The sequence below is a fragment of the Syngnathus typhle genome, linkage group LG15 (genome assembly GCF_033458585.1).
Source record: "Syngnathus typhle isolate RoL2023-S1 ecotype Sweden linkage group LG15, RoL_Styp_1.0, whole genome shotgun sequence".
Taxonomy (NCBI): Eukaryota; Metazoa; Chordata; class Actinopteri; order Syngnathiformes; family Syngnathidae; genus Syngnathus; species Syngnathus typhle.
Window position 1 is genome coordinate 4,651,347 of NC_083752.1, and position 14,662 is coordinate 4,666,008.

At 42.5% G+C, this 14,662-nt stretch overlaps 4 protein-coding genes across 6 annotated transcripts; 3 read left to right on the forward strand and 1 right to left on the reverse strand.

The window, feature by feature from the left end:
• Positions 1 to 32: 32 nt before the first annotated feature.
• On the forward strand, positions 33 to 3,675 carry bicdl2 (BICD family like cargo adaptor 2). 2 transcript variants are annotated; one of them, XM_061298691.1, is made up of 9 exons: positions 33 to 278; positions 918 to 1,133; positions 1,303 to 1,419; positions 1,865 to 2,011; positions 2,145 to 2,291; positions 2,493 to 2,567; positions 2,991 to 3,073; positions 3,147 to 3,261; positions 3,388 to 3,675. In XM_061298691.1, exons 1-9 carry the CDS (start codon positions 33 to 35, stop codon positions 3,550 to 3,552), a joined length of 1,311 nt encoding a protein of 436 aa, XP_061154675.1. In that variant the 3' UTR covers positions 3,553 to 3,675. The 2 variants fall into 2 exon arrangements, with proteins under 2 accessions (XP_061154675.1, XP_061154676.1); XM_061298692.1 differs by lacking the exon at positions 2,145 to 2,291.
• Positions 3,676 to 3,739: 64 nt separating this feature from the next.
• si:dkey-71l1.1 (uncharacterized protein LOC569883 homolog) lies at positions 3,740 to 6,898 on the reverse strand. The gene is made up of 10 exons (XM_061298708.1): positions 6,776 to 6,898; positions 6,186 to 6,385; positions 5,903 to 5,970; positions 5,720 to 5,812; positions 5,551 to 5,652; positions 5,360 to 5,465; positions 5,066 to 5,188; positions 4,902 to 4,978; positions 4,726 to 4,828; positions 3,740 to 4,643 (listed from the first exon to the last, which is right to left on the reverse strand). The coding sequence occupies exons 2-10, from the start codon at positions 6,367 to 6,369 to the stop codon at positions 4,501 to 4,503; spliced, it is 999 nt and encodes a 332-aa protein (XP_061154692.1). The 5' UTR covers positions 6,370 to 6,385; positions 6,776 to 6,898; the 3' UTR covers positions 3,740 to 4,500.
• Positions 6,899 to 7,097: 199 nt separating this feature from the next.
• On the forward strand, positions 7,098 to 9,905 carry fdxacb1 (ferredoxin-fold anticodon binding domain containing 1). Of its 2 annotated transcripts, XM_061298658.1 has the most exons (5): positions 7,098 to 7,521; positions 7,596 to 7,752; positions 7,868 to 8,071; positions 8,157 to 8,315; positions 8,379 to 9,905. In XM_061298658.1, exons 1-5 carry the CDS (start codon positions 7,350 to 7,352, stop codon positions 9,475 to 9,477), a joined length of 1,791 nt encoding a protein of 596 aa, XP_061154642.1. In that variant the 5' UTR covers positions 7,098 to 7,349; the 3' UTR covers positions 9,478 to 9,905. The 2 variants fall into 2 exon arrangements, with proteins under 2 accessions (XP_061154642.1, XP_061154643.1); XM_061298659.1 differs by lacking the exon at positions 7,098 to 7,521 and having other exon boundaries at positions 7,611 to 7,752; positions 7,868 to 8,084.
• A 197-nt stretch (positions 9,906 to 10,102) lies between these two features.
• On the forward strand, positions 10,103 to 14,546 carry alg9 (ALG9 alpha-1,2-mannosyltransferase). Its single transcript, XM_061298656.1, has 15 exons — positions 10,103 to 10,266; positions 11,249 to 11,384; positions 11,493 to 11,627; positions 11,688 to 11,758; positions 11,823 to 11,911; positions 11,988 to 12,123; positions 12,210 to 12,297; positions 12,369 to 12,474; positions 12,623 to 12,745; positions 12,823 to 12,977; positions 13,045 to 13,174; positions 13,248 to 13,395; positions 13,647 to 13,776; positions 13,848 to 13,978; positions 14,066 to 14,546. Exons 1-15 carry the CDS (start codon positions 10,127 to 10,129, stop codon positions 14,187 to 14,189), a joined length of 1,842 nt encoding a protein of 613 aa, XP_061154640.1. The 5' UTR covers positions 10,103 to 10,126; the 3' UTR covers positions 14,190 to 14,546.
• The last annotated feature ends 116 nt before the right edge of the window (positions 14,547 to 14,662 follow it).

Sequence of the window (14,662 nt, forward strand, 5' to 3'; positions counted from 1 at the left end):
GTTCTCCAAGTGACCCCTGGAACGCCGAGATCATGTTCAGCCCCAGGAAGAGTAGTCTCTCTTCCCCTAGCCTGGAGGACTCCTTTTTCCCGCTCTCCTCTTCTTCTTCCATCTCACTTTCCTTCGCCCTGCCCACATCCACGCCGGATCACAGGAGCATCGATAGCGGGGGCAACATTGAGACGGACCTTATTTTGGCAGCTGAGTTGGGACAGGCTCTGCTGGAGAAGAATGAGGAACTGGCTGCTGCTCTGGAGGAGAAGCAGAGGGAGGTGGAGGTAAGTGTTTTGGATTTGAATCCACCGAAAACAATCACAAGTAAGAATTATGTAAAGGCCATTTTACAGTGAGAAAAACATGACAAGGAACTATGACAGTTTCCATCCGCCCTCTTAATGACATGCCACTGATTGTCTGTGACATAATAACAAGCTGTTTTAGAAGGGTGTACCACAGAGTTCATAAATACGTACATTTGAAAATAATTATATTTCTTTCCCATGATAAATTTCTTACAAAATATCTAACATCATGAAGTATAAATGCAAACTCAAAGTGAGCTCTGGACTTTGACTACAATTTTGAGGAATGAAATTCGAAACTGAATTTGACTTTTTATACCCAAATTTGTGTCAGCTCATTTGGTAGAAATCATTTAACCACCTACGTTTCTTTTAAATCAAGAAATAATGCACCTTTTTTTTTTTAATTATTAACTTTTGCAGATGTTGAATTTGAAAATTCATACCTAAGATTAACAATTTTTTTTTTAATTCCACCAATTAACCAATTACTTAATGAGATAAATGATTTGAAAAATAAAATTAGTATATATTTTTTCAAATTTAAATTCTGTGTTGTCAAAACAATTTGTAAAAAATGGACTTAACACTTTCTGTTGTGTTTGAATGTCTCAGACAATACAACAGGAAAAGCATGTCCTGCAAAGGAAGCTAGAGATGAACGAACTAGAGTCAGGACAGAAAGAGGCCGAGCTGAACGGAGATTTGGCCGCCTTACGCTCTGAGCTGGACCGCCATCACATTCAGGGGCGGGACCGGCGTCGGGATGAAAGCGAGCAACTAACGCAGCTATCGAACCATAACCAGCGCCTGGTGGAGCAGCTATCAGAGGTGCGTTTTACATCATCACTCATCGAGCAGGTTTCGATTCTCAAAACACCATGAGTGTTTCGATGATGCAGTTATGTGCTAAACTTAGCACCAAGAAGTCACAATGCAGCCAAACAGGTTCGGGGAGTAATTCTTTGAACCGACTTTTCCCCTCTGCCACCTTTTCTAGGCTGTCACGCTGGAACATTCCTTAAGGACTGAGATTCGTAGCCTGAGAGAGGAGATGGACGAGTCCTCCTTTAGCCGGAATATTAGTTCCACACAATTAGAAAACACGCTTGCAGAGGTATAAATATCACCCGGACACACTTTCATAGTTACACACAGGCCTCTTTCGTCGATATGTTGACAAAAGTGAAAATAGAAGAGGTTGCTTTTGGATGTGCCTCGTAATTTCTGCAGTTCACACCGAAAATGTTTGATGGGGTTGCGGCTTGGTTGCACCAAATTCATCCAAACATTCCATCATGGACATCCTCGCTTTTTACGTCAGGCTGGAACAATAAATTGCCTTAGCTAAACTGTTGCCACACAGTTGGTGACACAATTGTCCACAAGATTCAGGAGGAAATAAAAAATAAACAGCAGCTTAATCAGAGAGGTGTGTCGCAATACTTTCTTGCATTTAGGGTGCAGAAATTAAATGAATTTAATCAAGGTTTGAACTCCTATTCAAATACAGTCTTTTAAAATGAAAATTACCTGCGGCGCCCATCCTTTGTCTACAACAGAGCCGAGTTTTGAAAGGGCGCCTGAGTCACATGGAAGCTCAGTTGAAGGCCTCCCAGGAAGACAGCGACAGGCTACGCTCCGAGCGCAACGACCTTAGGGTCAGGGTGACGGAGCTTCAGGTGCAGCTGAGAGAAAAAGAAGCAGAGGTAAACGGCCGCCTTCTAACCGGGTGGTCTTTACGACGACACTAACAGGAAGCAATCAACTTCTCACTAACAAGCAACTAACACGGTGATTGCAGTGTTAGACCCTTGAGTGTATCTGTGTGTGTTTGTGTAGCTAGAGCAGGAGCAAGGGGTGGTATTTGAGTTGCGTACCATGAATCGCTCTCTGCAACAAAATGCCATGAGCCTGGGAGAAGAGAGCATCCTGGACATTACACACACACGACCTTTGTCACTGCTTAGTGAAATTCAGCAATCCCAGGTACATAACAGAGCACTCACACACACACACACACACACACACAGATACCACTGCTACTTTTTGGGCGTACTAACCACTAATGACTTGCTTTTGTTGATTTTAGAAAACCTTAATCAATGAGTACCTCAACTTCCAATAATTTGCCTCATGTATAAAACATGTTTGTCTGATATGTCCATCCCCACCGACCTCACTCATCAGGCCAAAGACGCCCTCCTAGCCCACTCGGTGGCACTGCAAGCGAGAGACGACGAGATAGCAGCACTGAAAGAGGAGGTCTGTAGCAACCTGCCGTACACACGTACGACAAAACACAGAGTTATTAGTTCAATATGTAAAGAATTAAACAATGAATACTGCATTCCAACGCTCCTTCTGGTGTGGCCAATTTGGCCACCAGGAGGCAGTATAATACTACAGTCATACCATTGATAGTGTAGTGGTTCACATAGAGGATCATTTCCCACTCATTGAACACAAGATGTAACTTTAATCATACTAGAAGCTATCTAACAGACATCGTACACTACCCCACCATATAAAAGTGCGGTATGTAAATCTACAGTTGTGCTACAGCCAAAATGGTTCTTTGTCAGATTCACATAAGCAAATGACCACCAAGATTAGATAAAGGCCATTTTCATGAGAAGCTTTTTGCAGCATCTCATGTGACGGATCACTATGTGTACAACTTCTCAGTTGCAATCCCAACAAGAAGAACTGGAATTACTGAGGGAGGAAATCAAACCATTTCGAGGCAGTCCGGATGCGCCGAATTACAGGTAAAGCCACAGAAAAAAAAAAGACCTGTAATGTGGTATGTTCATATATGCTAATTCACTCACCGCTGTCCAGTTCGTTAGAGAGCGAGTTGGCCATGGTGCGACAAGAGAAAGACTTACTGACCCATCAGCTTCTCAACACCATCCAACACAAGGTGGCGCTGTCCCAAGAGCTGGATGCTTGGCAGGTATGTCTGAAATAGACTGACATGCACTCACTCATTCTATTTGTATCAAAAACATTTTCATTAGACTGCAAAGAAAATGAAATGTACCATTATAAATATAAACCACCCCCGCAACTTTTCTTGCAGGAGGATATGCGGTTGGTAATAAATCAGCAGGTGCTGCAGAAGGAGGAGGACAGACTAAAAATGGTTGAGCGAGAGAGCACAGGAGGACTCCAAAGAAGCAAGTCTTTGAAATTGAAAGGCGAAGTCGGAAAAGGATTCTTTGCGTCTCTTTTCAAAGACAAATAACACGCATGGAGACAGAAAACAGCATCAAAATAACAATTTTGTTACATAACAAGCAAGTGTATATGTAAATTTATATATATATGTATTTATGGATGTACAGTAAAGTAATACTTTCCATTTTTATTGCTTTTCTCTTGTATTTTACATGTAGTTTGCTTTGGTTGAACGGATAGGAAGAGACAAACAATGATAATAGAAATAACATAGTTTAATAATAAATTAAGTTAAAAAATGCACTCCCTTCCACATCCCCTCTTCTTAAATAACATAAATATAACACAATGAATATATTAACGATGACTAGAACGTGCAATAGTGCATTTTGCATGATACAGAGAGTAGTATTGTGCATACCTTCCATCCAATTCATTACTTGGTCCTCTTGGGCAGTACGTAATAGCACCTTTTGTACACTTTTACACTCCACTGAACACTTTTTTGGGGTCAATCTTTCCAATCCAAACCGTCATTTTTGGTTGTATTAAAATCAAACTCGGTTACTACCGATCCAAAACCAGTTTATAATCTGCATGTTATAGATTGGAATTACAACGATTGTATTCTACTTTACGGGGAAAATGGCAAACACTCCATTGAAAAATCTTAAAATAACATTATTTTCTTCTTTTTACAAGTTGTAACAAAATGTCCGAACTCTTGTTGCGCCACATAGAAAGCCACATTATTATCTGCTTAATGGGACGGCGCCTAAATTAATTAAATAAATAAATAAATAAATAAGTAAATAAATAATCCCCCTTTATTTTCAGAGGTAGATTGCATTGAGATGATGCACTGATTTCAGGAATTCTTCCAGGCCCCATACTGTGGGATTTCCTGGAACTGACTCACCTTCAGGTTTTTTTGTTTTTTTTAGGATGGATTCATGGAGGCAGCATTCTGTTTGGTCAGTTGTCAATGTCAGCAATGATAAAAAAAAAAAGTAGACTATTGTCCCACATTGACACCGAGACCTACTTGCAGCTTGTCCCCGCGGTGGTTTACAAAGGCACCCATGATCAGGGTGGCAGGGAGCGGGCTCAGGCGTTTCTCCAGCATGCCTCCGATGATGCAGCGACTGTTAATCATACCTGCGAGCACGCGACACAAAAGGTACCTTCGATTTTGATCTTAAAATTAAAAACAACAAAAAGGTTCAATTCAAATGCAAACCTCGAAAGACCATGTTGGCTTCTGGTAGTTCCATCTGGTACCCAAATGAGGTTGTGGTCTCCTGAGTCCTTGTACTGGCTTCAAATTCCACCCCAACTTGGATCTAGTGAGCCCACAACCACATGCATGCATAAGTGCACAATTTATTACATTTTAAGTCATGTTAGAACCAGCACCTGCTTGTTAGCTCTATGATAATAGCTAGCGTGGGCACCTCCTTTGCCGGCATTTAGTGTTGCCACCCAGTTTGGTCCTGGACAAAAAACAGGTTGCTGTTACCTCCACCAATAGATGACTCCAATTCACGGCTACATTTACTTAAATCACAAGGAATTCCCACTTGAATACTGCCCAGCCAGTGTGAGGATTCCACCCTCTTCTGCTCTGCCTCTGTGGTAGACCATCTCGCCTCCTAACACCAGACCAGCGGACACACTCTGCAGAAAGTGAGCCACTAGGATAACTGCTCGTAGAGGAGAAAAAAAGAAAAGACATACAGAGTAACAATGTTGATTCTTAACAACTGAGAAACAACGACAACAGATGTGGTGTCACTGTTATATGTGCAACTATGATGCATTGTTGTTGGATCCCATTATTGTCCAGGTTAAAGTAACTAAGTATCTGGTCTCACCTGATTCTCTAAGCACGTCTGGATTAGCCACCGTCACAGCAGCAGTGAAGTCACTCCCTCTGTACTCAGTTTCAAACTGCCACGTTACAAACTGGGACTGTTGGGTCTGAAGCACAATGAAAGTGTGGATCACTCAAGGCAGAGCAGATTTGACTTCACAGGAATGTGTTATTTTTCTTTTTTTTTTTTACCTGGAATACCGATCTGGCTCGTACACGCTCAGTGAGATGCAGCAAAGCATGAGCGTTCAGACTGCCTGAAGAATCCATCTCACCAATTAACGCGGGGGCATCCTGGAGGTAGACGAGTGATCAATATGCAACGTCTGTGAGCGTACCACAATCGGGATTCATGCTTTACTTTGTCTTTGCTGTAGTCGTCAGATTGCAGATGCTCCACATGGAATCGATAGTACGACGGACTGACGGCACTGAGGTGGAGCGTATGACTGACCTGAACGCAAACACAAGCGTGACATGTATTAAAAAGTTACACTTGATCTAACAGTCACACTATAGGCTTAATATATGTGACGAGCATCACCTTGAAGAAACTGCTCACAGTTTTATTGACAATCATCTTGATACCCTCAATCTGTTGAGGAAACACATCTGGGAGGAGGAGAAGAGGAAAATTGCTCATAAGGGACAAAATCATTCAATCACAAATGGCTCATTTGACTTTTATTAGTATTATTAGTACTTTTTTTGCCACCATTGGTAACTTCAACTCATATCAAATGCCTGACACAGGTCATTAGATGTCAATCAGAGATAATGCACAGTTGTAAGGTACATTTTTGAAATTGTATTTAAGGTGAACCTACCTTTGCAACTCCTGTGTAGGGAATGAAAGCTGCCTGGGTTAGGTAGTCGTCCATCTCTCTTCTCCCAACGTGGAGGGCTGTACCAGTGAGCTGGATGCGCGTCCCAGCGAAAAGGAGGGGGGTCCGTAGAAAAAGGCCAGTTCGGGTGGCGCGGACCGGAAGACAAAGCCAGAACACTGCCCATGGGGCTGCAATGCTTCCTGGAAGGAATGAAAAGCACTTTTTATATAATAATAATAATTTTATATGTATATATTTAAAATCTCACCTTTTAAAAGCAACAAACAATAGCTTAATCAAAAGTACATATAAAGAGCAAGTGTATCTAATGTTGTGGCTGGTAAATGTACAGAGGAACATGACAGTAGTATGCTAAATAAAATAATAATAATAACAATGAAGATAAATTAAAATTGCTGTGGAAATTTAATTTTAAAACGTTTTGCCATCAATGCACAGCATTCGGGAAAAGATGTACTCAGGGGCATCAATTAGTACCGTTAGCTTACATGACCTTAGCATCTTGTAAATGCGGACGCCAAAATATTTTTTATCTGTTACGCTCTCGTCTTCAACCCGGATTAAAATACCTTAAATTCTTGGAAGAAATTGGACGCGATACATTTGAAACACTACCAAGTTGATAAGAAGGGTCGCTCGAAAAAAATGAGGGAACTGATCTTTCGGCTGTTGTGTGTCACTAGATAACATCTCCCCAAGAAACATGACCACAGGTCCGTTGCCCGGTGGGCTTGGTTTTCAAAATAATAAATATCATTTAATTATATCACAACCCACATGCTTTAAATAAATTACGTAAATGTGCTTTATTATTTTACACTTATGTACATTTAGGAAATTAATGTAAACAGTTTTGTTTATGGTCGGACTACTATAGTCGAAACACTTTATACCCACGCAGGCTGCATGCAAGCGAGATTAGTCTTGAGCTTTTGCGTCCTGATCGGTACTGTCCGTAAATCACGAGAAGGTCAGACGGTTTGAGCTACAAGCCGAGAAAACTCGTTTTAATTATCAAAACAAAATGCATGTTAATAAGTCTGTTTAAAAACAAGAAGGGGATCTTCTTTTGCAACAAGAAGGGGTCATACTTTTTAGAAACCTGTCGATTCTATTCTCGCTTTCTGTGATCCACTGGTTGATATGTCTCGTTCACTGTCAATATTGCTGGTGGGAGAAGGGAACTTTTCATTTTCCGCTGCTTTGTGTTGCTTTCCATCGGAGATGAGCGTCACAGCCACTTGTCTGCAGCCGCAGGAGGAGGCACTGCGGCAGGAAGGTGCACTCAATAACATGCAGATCATCAAGGACTCCGGTGAGGATTTTGGTTAAAATTCCTAAATTACTGCATTGCAGTTTTATTGCATATTTTGTTACGTCTTTTTGCAGGTGGAAGGGTGCTTTTCGAGGTAGACAGCACAAAGCTTGGAGAATGTGCATCCCTGCAAGGGCATCTATTTGACCGTGTCGTTTTTAACTTTCCACACTGCGGGAGAAAGAGCGGAGTTAAAAAGAACAGACAACTTCTCCAAGATTTCTTTCTCAGGTAAAATTGCATAGTTCACATAAAGTTTTATTTTAGCTGACGTGCTTTTTGTTTAAAATGTCAGGAAAAGACTACTAGAACATCTGTGGTTTTTTTTTTTTTTTTGCACCTGTAGTTGCATTCAGGTGTTAGCCGAAGATGGGGAGGTTCACGTTTCCCTCTGTAACGGACAAGGCGGGACGCCGGCCGACCAGCCGAGGCGAGAGCGGCATAACAGCTGGCAGGTGGTCGCCATGGCTGCAGAAGCACGCCTCATCCTCAGTGATGTCCGCCCTTTCGAAAGTGACAAATACCAGATCTACAAATGCACCGGATACAGGTAAGACACAAAGGTGAGTGTTTAAATAGCTTTTTCATTTATTGTGGGATTGGAAGTTATTTTAATGTCATATGATTTTCCGCAGGAGTCAGGATAAAGGCTTCCATTTGGAGAATGCTATGCTCCATGTGTTTACTCGTAGCGTTCCCTACAGCTGTCCTCAGGTGTTTAAAATGGAGGAGTTTGTGGAAGGAGAAAAAATCCAGTACAACATACCGTCCGAACTCAGTGACTACATATCTCGGTAATATAAACTAATAGAAATGAATATAAACTGTCTGTCTGACTGCCTTTCTCCTTCTTTTAGGGGCTTCCTCACTTCAGATTCTGTCCATCCTGTCAAATTGGTGCAAGATTTTCTTCTGGAAAGGTTACAGGAAAAGTGGTCAGTCTCCATGATGACAGAGACCCTTCCCCTGCTCATCACAGCCAAACAGTTGCATTTAGGTTGCCCTGATATCGACCACACATTGTTCTACTGGATTCACACTTGTCAGAAAGAGCTGGATTGTGAGGCTTGTACATCCGCACGTGAGTCGGAGGGTAAGGGAGTGGATGGAATAAGGTCATTGTGCTCTCCTGATGTTGACCTTGAAGGGGAAACTGCTGTTTATATGTTACGGCCCTCGTTACGCCCCCTGATGGAAGTCGCTAAGACCAGTGTTGAGACAGAAATGGAAAAAAAAGATCTTAAAGGAATTCATTTGGATCACGGTGTGGCGAGCTCGCTGGTCGGTGTCAGCGGTCTGGTGTTCCAAAATGTTCCGGTCAAACACTGGGCTCTGCCTGTCTTCCACGAGCTGCTCTTTACTGGTGTTCTCCATAAAAAGTACGAGCCTGTAAAAGTTCTTGAGCAGACTTTGGGAACGCTGCTAGCGCCCTATGGTGTCTCCTTGGTGACCAAGCAGGAAGGTCTGCATCTGGTTGCACAGCCAATGGGTTTAATCGGTAAAGTACTCACAAATAACACCAGTGACGTCAGTGTGACCGTTTCTTTAAATCTGGACCTCCTCGCCGTGCTCATGTTCTCATTCCCGGACTGGAGGCTGCTCTGGTCACATGACCCGCGCTTCTCACAGCAGTTTGCCATAAGACCAACCCCTGGGACACCTTTCGCCACATATTCCCTGTACCCTGAGATCTTCAGCTTTGACATCAGCTTCTGGACAGAGATGGCGTGGGAGGAGAAGAAATTCCACGGGCTGGTCCGTGAGGCCTCCTGCGGGACTGTGGAGCATGTTAAACTCATTGATCAATTCTCACATCCGGATCTGAGCCAGACCAGCTACTGCTACAGGCTGGTTTACCACTCACATACACATGCATTGTCACACACACAAGCCATCCAATTCCACAAACGCTTGGAGTCATTGCTGTCCTCATGCTTGGAAGTTACAATTAGGTAGCAGCTAATATTACTAAATTTGGCTGTTAAATGTGATTTATTTTCAGAGTTGTAACTCCCTGCATATTAGAATATTAATATAAGCAAATGTTGTGTGAAAGTGGTTGGGAATCTCTGCTCTAAAGCTATTTTATAGAAAGAATGGAAATAAGAGAATGTGCCAGTTTCATATATTTATTAATCAGTATTATTTAATGTTTGAGTTGTATGCTCAGCAAGAGACTTTGAGCCAAAATTAAAATACGTTGATGCATTGTGCAATATATGCAAGAAAACAAAGAGGCTCATACTGTGTAATAAACAATAGAATCTCATGTTACATCCAAAAATTGTAAAATGCTCCACACGATAATTAATGCAAGGAGCAAGTGTACACAATTCAATGCATTATGTAAAATGCAGTACTGTATATAGTCATGTTTACAATAAATGAAGTATTTGTAAGTAATTGGTATGCGTGTTTTATTTCTAAAACTACTTTTTGTTGTCTTATTATTTAAAAAAAGAGCATTATCATTAACATAAATTAACGAAAGGCGACACGGAATAAATTTGTCCACAATTGACGGAAATAAACGAAGGGCAACTCGGAACAGGCTCGGTGAGAAATGACGGAAATGAACGAAGGGACTCGGAGGAGCGTTTTAAACATGGCGGCCAAGGCGCTCCGTCAGCGAAGCCGACGAGGCAGCAAACAAGATCCGAACCACGTCAACGTCTCTGCAGAGGCTCGTACGCCGAAAGAGGAGAAAGGGAGTGAAGATAGTAAAGTTACAGACGCTGGGCAAGAGTACGTACGAAGCGGGGGATGAGAGAAAGTACACACATGTTGTCATGTCCATCCCCGGGTTGACTGACAGCTCGTGCAGGGGAGACAAGAAGCTGGCGTGCTAGCTATTTCATGCCGATTGCATGACAACAGCTATTAACCTTAACGAGCAATGCATATTAACTATAATTCCAATGATATGATCTGAATCGTTTCCGCTTTCGATACAATTGCGTTGTTGACGCGTTAGCTTCATTCATTCGTCATTCTCCTCTAGTGCATCTTTTATGACACTTTCAATATAGATACGTGATTTTACTGTGCATATGTATTATGAATCATCATCAATTTTAAATTCTTTGAGGATCATATTTTGGTGACGTGTCATTCTCGGGTGACTCTTCAAAGCGATCTGCACGAAGCAATCTGATGTGAGAAATGCTTGAGCTGATCAATGCTTGCCTTTGACATATTTAATTGTTATTAGCTCTTTATTATTTACCCGTCTCGGAGATTTGCTTTATTTTCCTCGTTTCAAACCACCTTCGGTTCGTGTTTGTTTCCTGGTAGGGTGTAAAGTCCTTTGTCGCTTTTTGTAAAACAGTCGCATGAAGGATTGCAAGGTTGCAAAAAAGTGAGTGCAAAATCGCGAATTTGATCATCTGTGCTGTTGTAAACTATCTTAAAGTTACTTATATCTTATCTTTTCATGTTACTAAGATCAGATTCTGCGGGTAAAATTGCAATAATAAAGTGACTTGACTTGGACTTGACCTATTTAAGGACTTGGCTTGACTTGACTTGAATTGGGACTTACTTGAGACTTTAAGATTAAGACTTGAGACTTACTTGAGACTTGCACATGTGTGACTTGAGCCCGTCTCTGGTTCAGATAATGTCAGATGGGATCAGCAGCAGCTCACAAAGCTACTGAAAATGAATGAAAAGATGGATAATAAAGTACATTTAAGTTATTTTTATAACTCATTTGTTAATTTCATAGGGCAATAAGTCGTGGTGGGCAGGTATGGGCCCCGGAAGGCTCGACCGCGTTTAAATGTCTGCTGTCGGCACGCTTCTGCGCAGCGTTGCTGAGCAACATCTCCGACTGCGATGAGACCTTCAACTATTGGGAGCCTGTGAGTAAGAAAAAAAATAAGCCCACATATGGTGAAAGTTTTGACTTACTGGTATTTAAAAAAAACTTCTTGATGTTTGTAATAGCTGTGATGACTCTTTTCTGACAGATGCACTACCTGCTTTATGGCACAGGGATGCAAACGTGGGAATACTCGCCATTGTATGCCATCAGGTCCTACGCTTATTTATGGCTTCACGCTTTGCCGGCCTGTTTGCACGCCCATGTACTGCAGACAAGCAAGGTAAGTGTGACACACATGACACGTGCGTAGGAGCTTTGCTATTGACGTTTGTGTTTGCAGGTGTTGGTCTTCTACTTTGTGCGATGCGTCCTCGCATTCTGCTGCTGTGTCTGCGAGCTCTATTTCTACAAGTGAGTCTGTTTTCATGTTTTGGGAGTAGTTTATCGGCAGTTAATTATAATGTTTTGTTTCTAGGGCTGTTTGTAAGAAATTCGGTTTGCACGTGGGACGACTGATGCTGGCTTTTCTCGTCCTGAGCACCGGAATGTTCAGCTCATCTGCAGGTTGTTAAAAAAATTATTTTTGTGTGGGTGTTATCGGTGTCATGATATCTCATTTTTGTTGCCTTTCCTTCCGTAGCATTCCTGCCATCCTCTTTCTGCATGTACACCACGCTGGTCGCCATGACAGGGTGGTTCCAGGACTCCACGCCGTTAGCCATTGCGGGCGTAGCTGCCGGCGCCATCGTTGGCTGGCCTTTCTCTGCTCTGATCGGGTACTGTCATCAAATGAATGCCTACTGATCACCTGTAAATGATTTTTTATTTTTTTATTTACCATTTTGGTGTGTTCGCTCTGCAGGGTGCCAATTGGATTTGACTTGCTTGTAATGAAGAAGCAGTGGAAGGATTTTATGATGTGGTCTGCTGTTGCTCTGCTGTTACTGCTGGTAAAAACAAAATATATTGGAGTTTAGTGTCAATTATTTCAGTTAACTTTTATTGCATAATTTCATTTCAGGGTCCCTTGGTTGCAGTGGACTCTTACTTTTATGGCAAACTGGTGGTGGCCCCTCTTAATATTCTTCTCTATAATGTCTTCACACCACATGGACCCGATTTGTATGGTAATTAACACACAGCTTTCGTACGTAAGGATTAAATTTTCTATTTTATGACAAAAGGAAATATTTGAATCTGTAATGCCTTCTTTGGAGTACAGATGGCGCTACAATCAAATTGATTTCCTTTAAGTTGAACACATTTTATTCCCAGGTACGGAGCCGTGGTACTTCTACTTTGTGAACGGGGCCCTAAACTTCAACCTGGTTTTTATTCTGGCACTTTTTTCCCTGCCACTCACTGCTATCATGGAGACGCTTCTGCACAAATTCAATGGTGAGTGAGTGAGTGAGCGAGTGTATGAATAGGTTTGGAAGTTATCTTGTTTTACGTGCCTCGTGTCTTTCTTGCAGTGCAGAACCTGGGCCGTCCCTACTGGCTGACCTTGTCACCCATGTATCTGTGGATGTTGGTTTTCTTCACCCGGCCTCACAAAGAAGAACGCTTTCTCTTTCCCATCTACCCCCTCATCTGCCTCAGCGGCGCTGTGGCCCTCTCATCTCTACAGGTGCGCTTCCCTTCTCGTGTCTGCAAACGATGATGATAATTTTTTGTGTTCACTCTTCTCCCTGCAGAAATGTTACCACTTCCTGTTTCAGCGTTACCGTCTGGAGCACTACACGGTCTCCTCCAATTGGTTGGCGCTTAGTGCTGTGGTGGTTTTTGCTGCGGTGTCACTCTCTCGCTCCGTCGCCCTCTTCAGAGGTACGCTGTGTGTGTGGATGCAGTTCCTTGGGTCTCATGGTTGACTTTTTCCCCCCCCCCCCATTGTTGACAGGCTACCACGCCCCCCTTGACCTATACCCCGAGTTCCTGCGCATCGCCAGAGACACGAGCCTGCACTCGGTCCCCGAAGGCAGACCGGTCAGCGTTTGTGTGGGCAAGGAGTGGTACCGCTTCCCGAGTAGCTTCCTTCTTCCTCACAAGTCAGTAATCATGATTACAACAGTTCATCTCAATATGTCAAGACCATTTATCTTCATGTTTACCCAGTTTATATCCTTATTGTGTAATGAACTCACAGTTCAGTTCCAGAAGAGACCAGATAATTTTGACCTTTCTACCTTGACAGGTTGCCAAAATAATCGGAACTGGAAGTAAACAGAAAGAGAGCAAAGTTTGATTCTTTGAGTACAAACATTTCATAAATATTCCTGTTCCTGTTGTTCATTTCCAGCTGGCAACTTCATTTCATCCAAAGTGAGTTCAGAGGTCAACTACCCAAGCCGTACGCTGCGGGCCCTCGGTCCACGCAGATCATACCTAATGATATGAACAACCAAAATCTGGAGGAGCCCAGCAGATATGTAAGACGTGCTTCCTCCTCCCAAATGAAATCTCCGTTGGTAGTCAGTCCAGTAACGTTGGCTCCATGCAGGTGGACATCCGGCACTGCCACTACCTGGTAGACCTGGACACAGAAGAAGAAACACTACGTGAGCCACGCTACGCAGCAAACAAAGAAGAGTGGAACATCATTGCCTATAAGCCTTTTCTCCACGCTTCCAGGTTGTCCACACTCTGATCTGCCGACTTCTCTTAAAACAGTATTTTTTGAAATCCTCACATTAATTTCAAAATCCATGCAAATCTTAGGTCCTCGCCGATCTTCAGAGCGTTTTACATCCCGTTCCTCTCTAACCATCACACCAGCTACAGACGCTACGTAATCTTAAAACCCCGGCGGTCAAAGCAGCCACGTGGGCGAGGCCACGGCTGACCTTTGAACCTGGGCTTCACTCCGACGCAACAACAGTATCCTTCCCTTTGACTTGACATGTTGCGTGTTTTGAAACATTCGTCTTAAGGAATGAAGATAAGGACCCTTTAAGGACTTTGTGTGTCTGTGTGTGCATGTGAAAACAATTCCACGGGTTGTCTACAGGCAGTAAGTTTGTGTGTCACTGTGTCTCGTGTGTTATATCTGTTTCCCTTCAGACTGCAAGTGCGGCTTGAATGCATTCAGTGGAATCATGTCATCAAAATGTTTACTAAGGTGTGACTGGTGAGAATGAATGGAAATCAAAAAATGTGACACAATCATTTTGTTTTTAAATAAAATAACAGCACCACTGTCTGATTTGTTTATTTACTTAACAAACATACAAAGAACAGTTGACGGGACACAGCTTTACAAATATCAGCAAATTTGAACATGCTGCGTTACTGACGAGCAACCTCAACACTTTTTCA

What these genes read in the sequence shown, in the direction of transcription:
- bicdl2 (XM_061298691.1), top strand. Translation starts at nt 33, where the DNA reads ATGTTCAGCCCCAGGAAGAGTAGTCTCTCTTCCCCTAGCCTGGAGGAC. An exon ending in TGGTGGAGCAGCTATCAGAG is followed by an intron (nt 1,134 to 1,302) that starts GTGCGTTTTACA and finishes CACCTTTTCTAG; the next exon opens with GCTGTCACGCTGGAACATTC. An exon ending in TAGAAAACACGCTTGCAGAG is followed by an intron (nt 1,420 to 1,864) that starts GTATAAATATCA and finishes TGTCTACAACAG; the next exon opens with AGCCGAGTTTTGAAAGGGCG.
- si:dkey-71l1.1 (XM_061298708.1), bottom strand. Translation starts at nt 6,369, where the DNA reads ATGGGCAGTGTTCTGGCTTTGTCTTCCGGTCCGCGCCACCCGAACTGG. An exon ending in CTGTGAGCAGTTTCTTCAAG is followed by an intron (nt 5,813 to 5,902) that starts GTGATGCTCGTC and finishes GTTTGCGTTCAG; the next exon opens with GTCAGTCATACGCTCCACCT. An exon ending in AGCCAACATGGTCTTTCGAG is followed by an intron (nt 4,644 to 4,725) that starts GTTTGCATTTGA and finishes GCGTGCTCGCAG; the next exon opens with GTATGATTAACAGTCGCTGC.
- fdxacb1 (XM_061298658.1), top strand. Translation starts at nt 7,350, where the DNA reads ATGTCTCGTTCACTGTCAATATTGCTGGTGGGAGAAGGGAACTTTTCA. An exon ending in TACAAATGCACCGGATACAG is followed by an intron (nt 8,072 to 8,156) that starts GTAAGACACAAA and finishes GATTTTCCGCAG; the next exon opens with GAGTCAGGATAAAGGCTTCC. An exon ending in CTCAGTGACTACATATCTCG is followed by an intron (nt 8,316 to 8,378) that starts GTAATATAAACT and finishes TCCTTCTTTTAG; the next exon opens with GGGCTTCCTCACTTCAGATT.
- alg9 (XM_061298656.1), top strand. Translation starts at nt 10,127, where the DNA reads ATGGCGGCCAAGGCGCTCCGTCAGCGAAGCCGACGAGGCAGCAAACAA. An exon ending in TGCGAGCTCTATTTCTACAA is followed by an intron (nt 11,759 to 11,822) that starts GTGAGTCTGTTT and finishes TTTTGTTTCTAG; the next exon opens with GGCTGTTTGTAAGAAATTCG. An exon ending in TTGCTCTGCTGTTACTGCTG is followed by an intron (nt 12,298 to 12,368) that starts GTAAAAACAAAA and finishes ATTTCATTTCAG; the next exon opens with GGTCCCTTGGTTGCAGTGGA.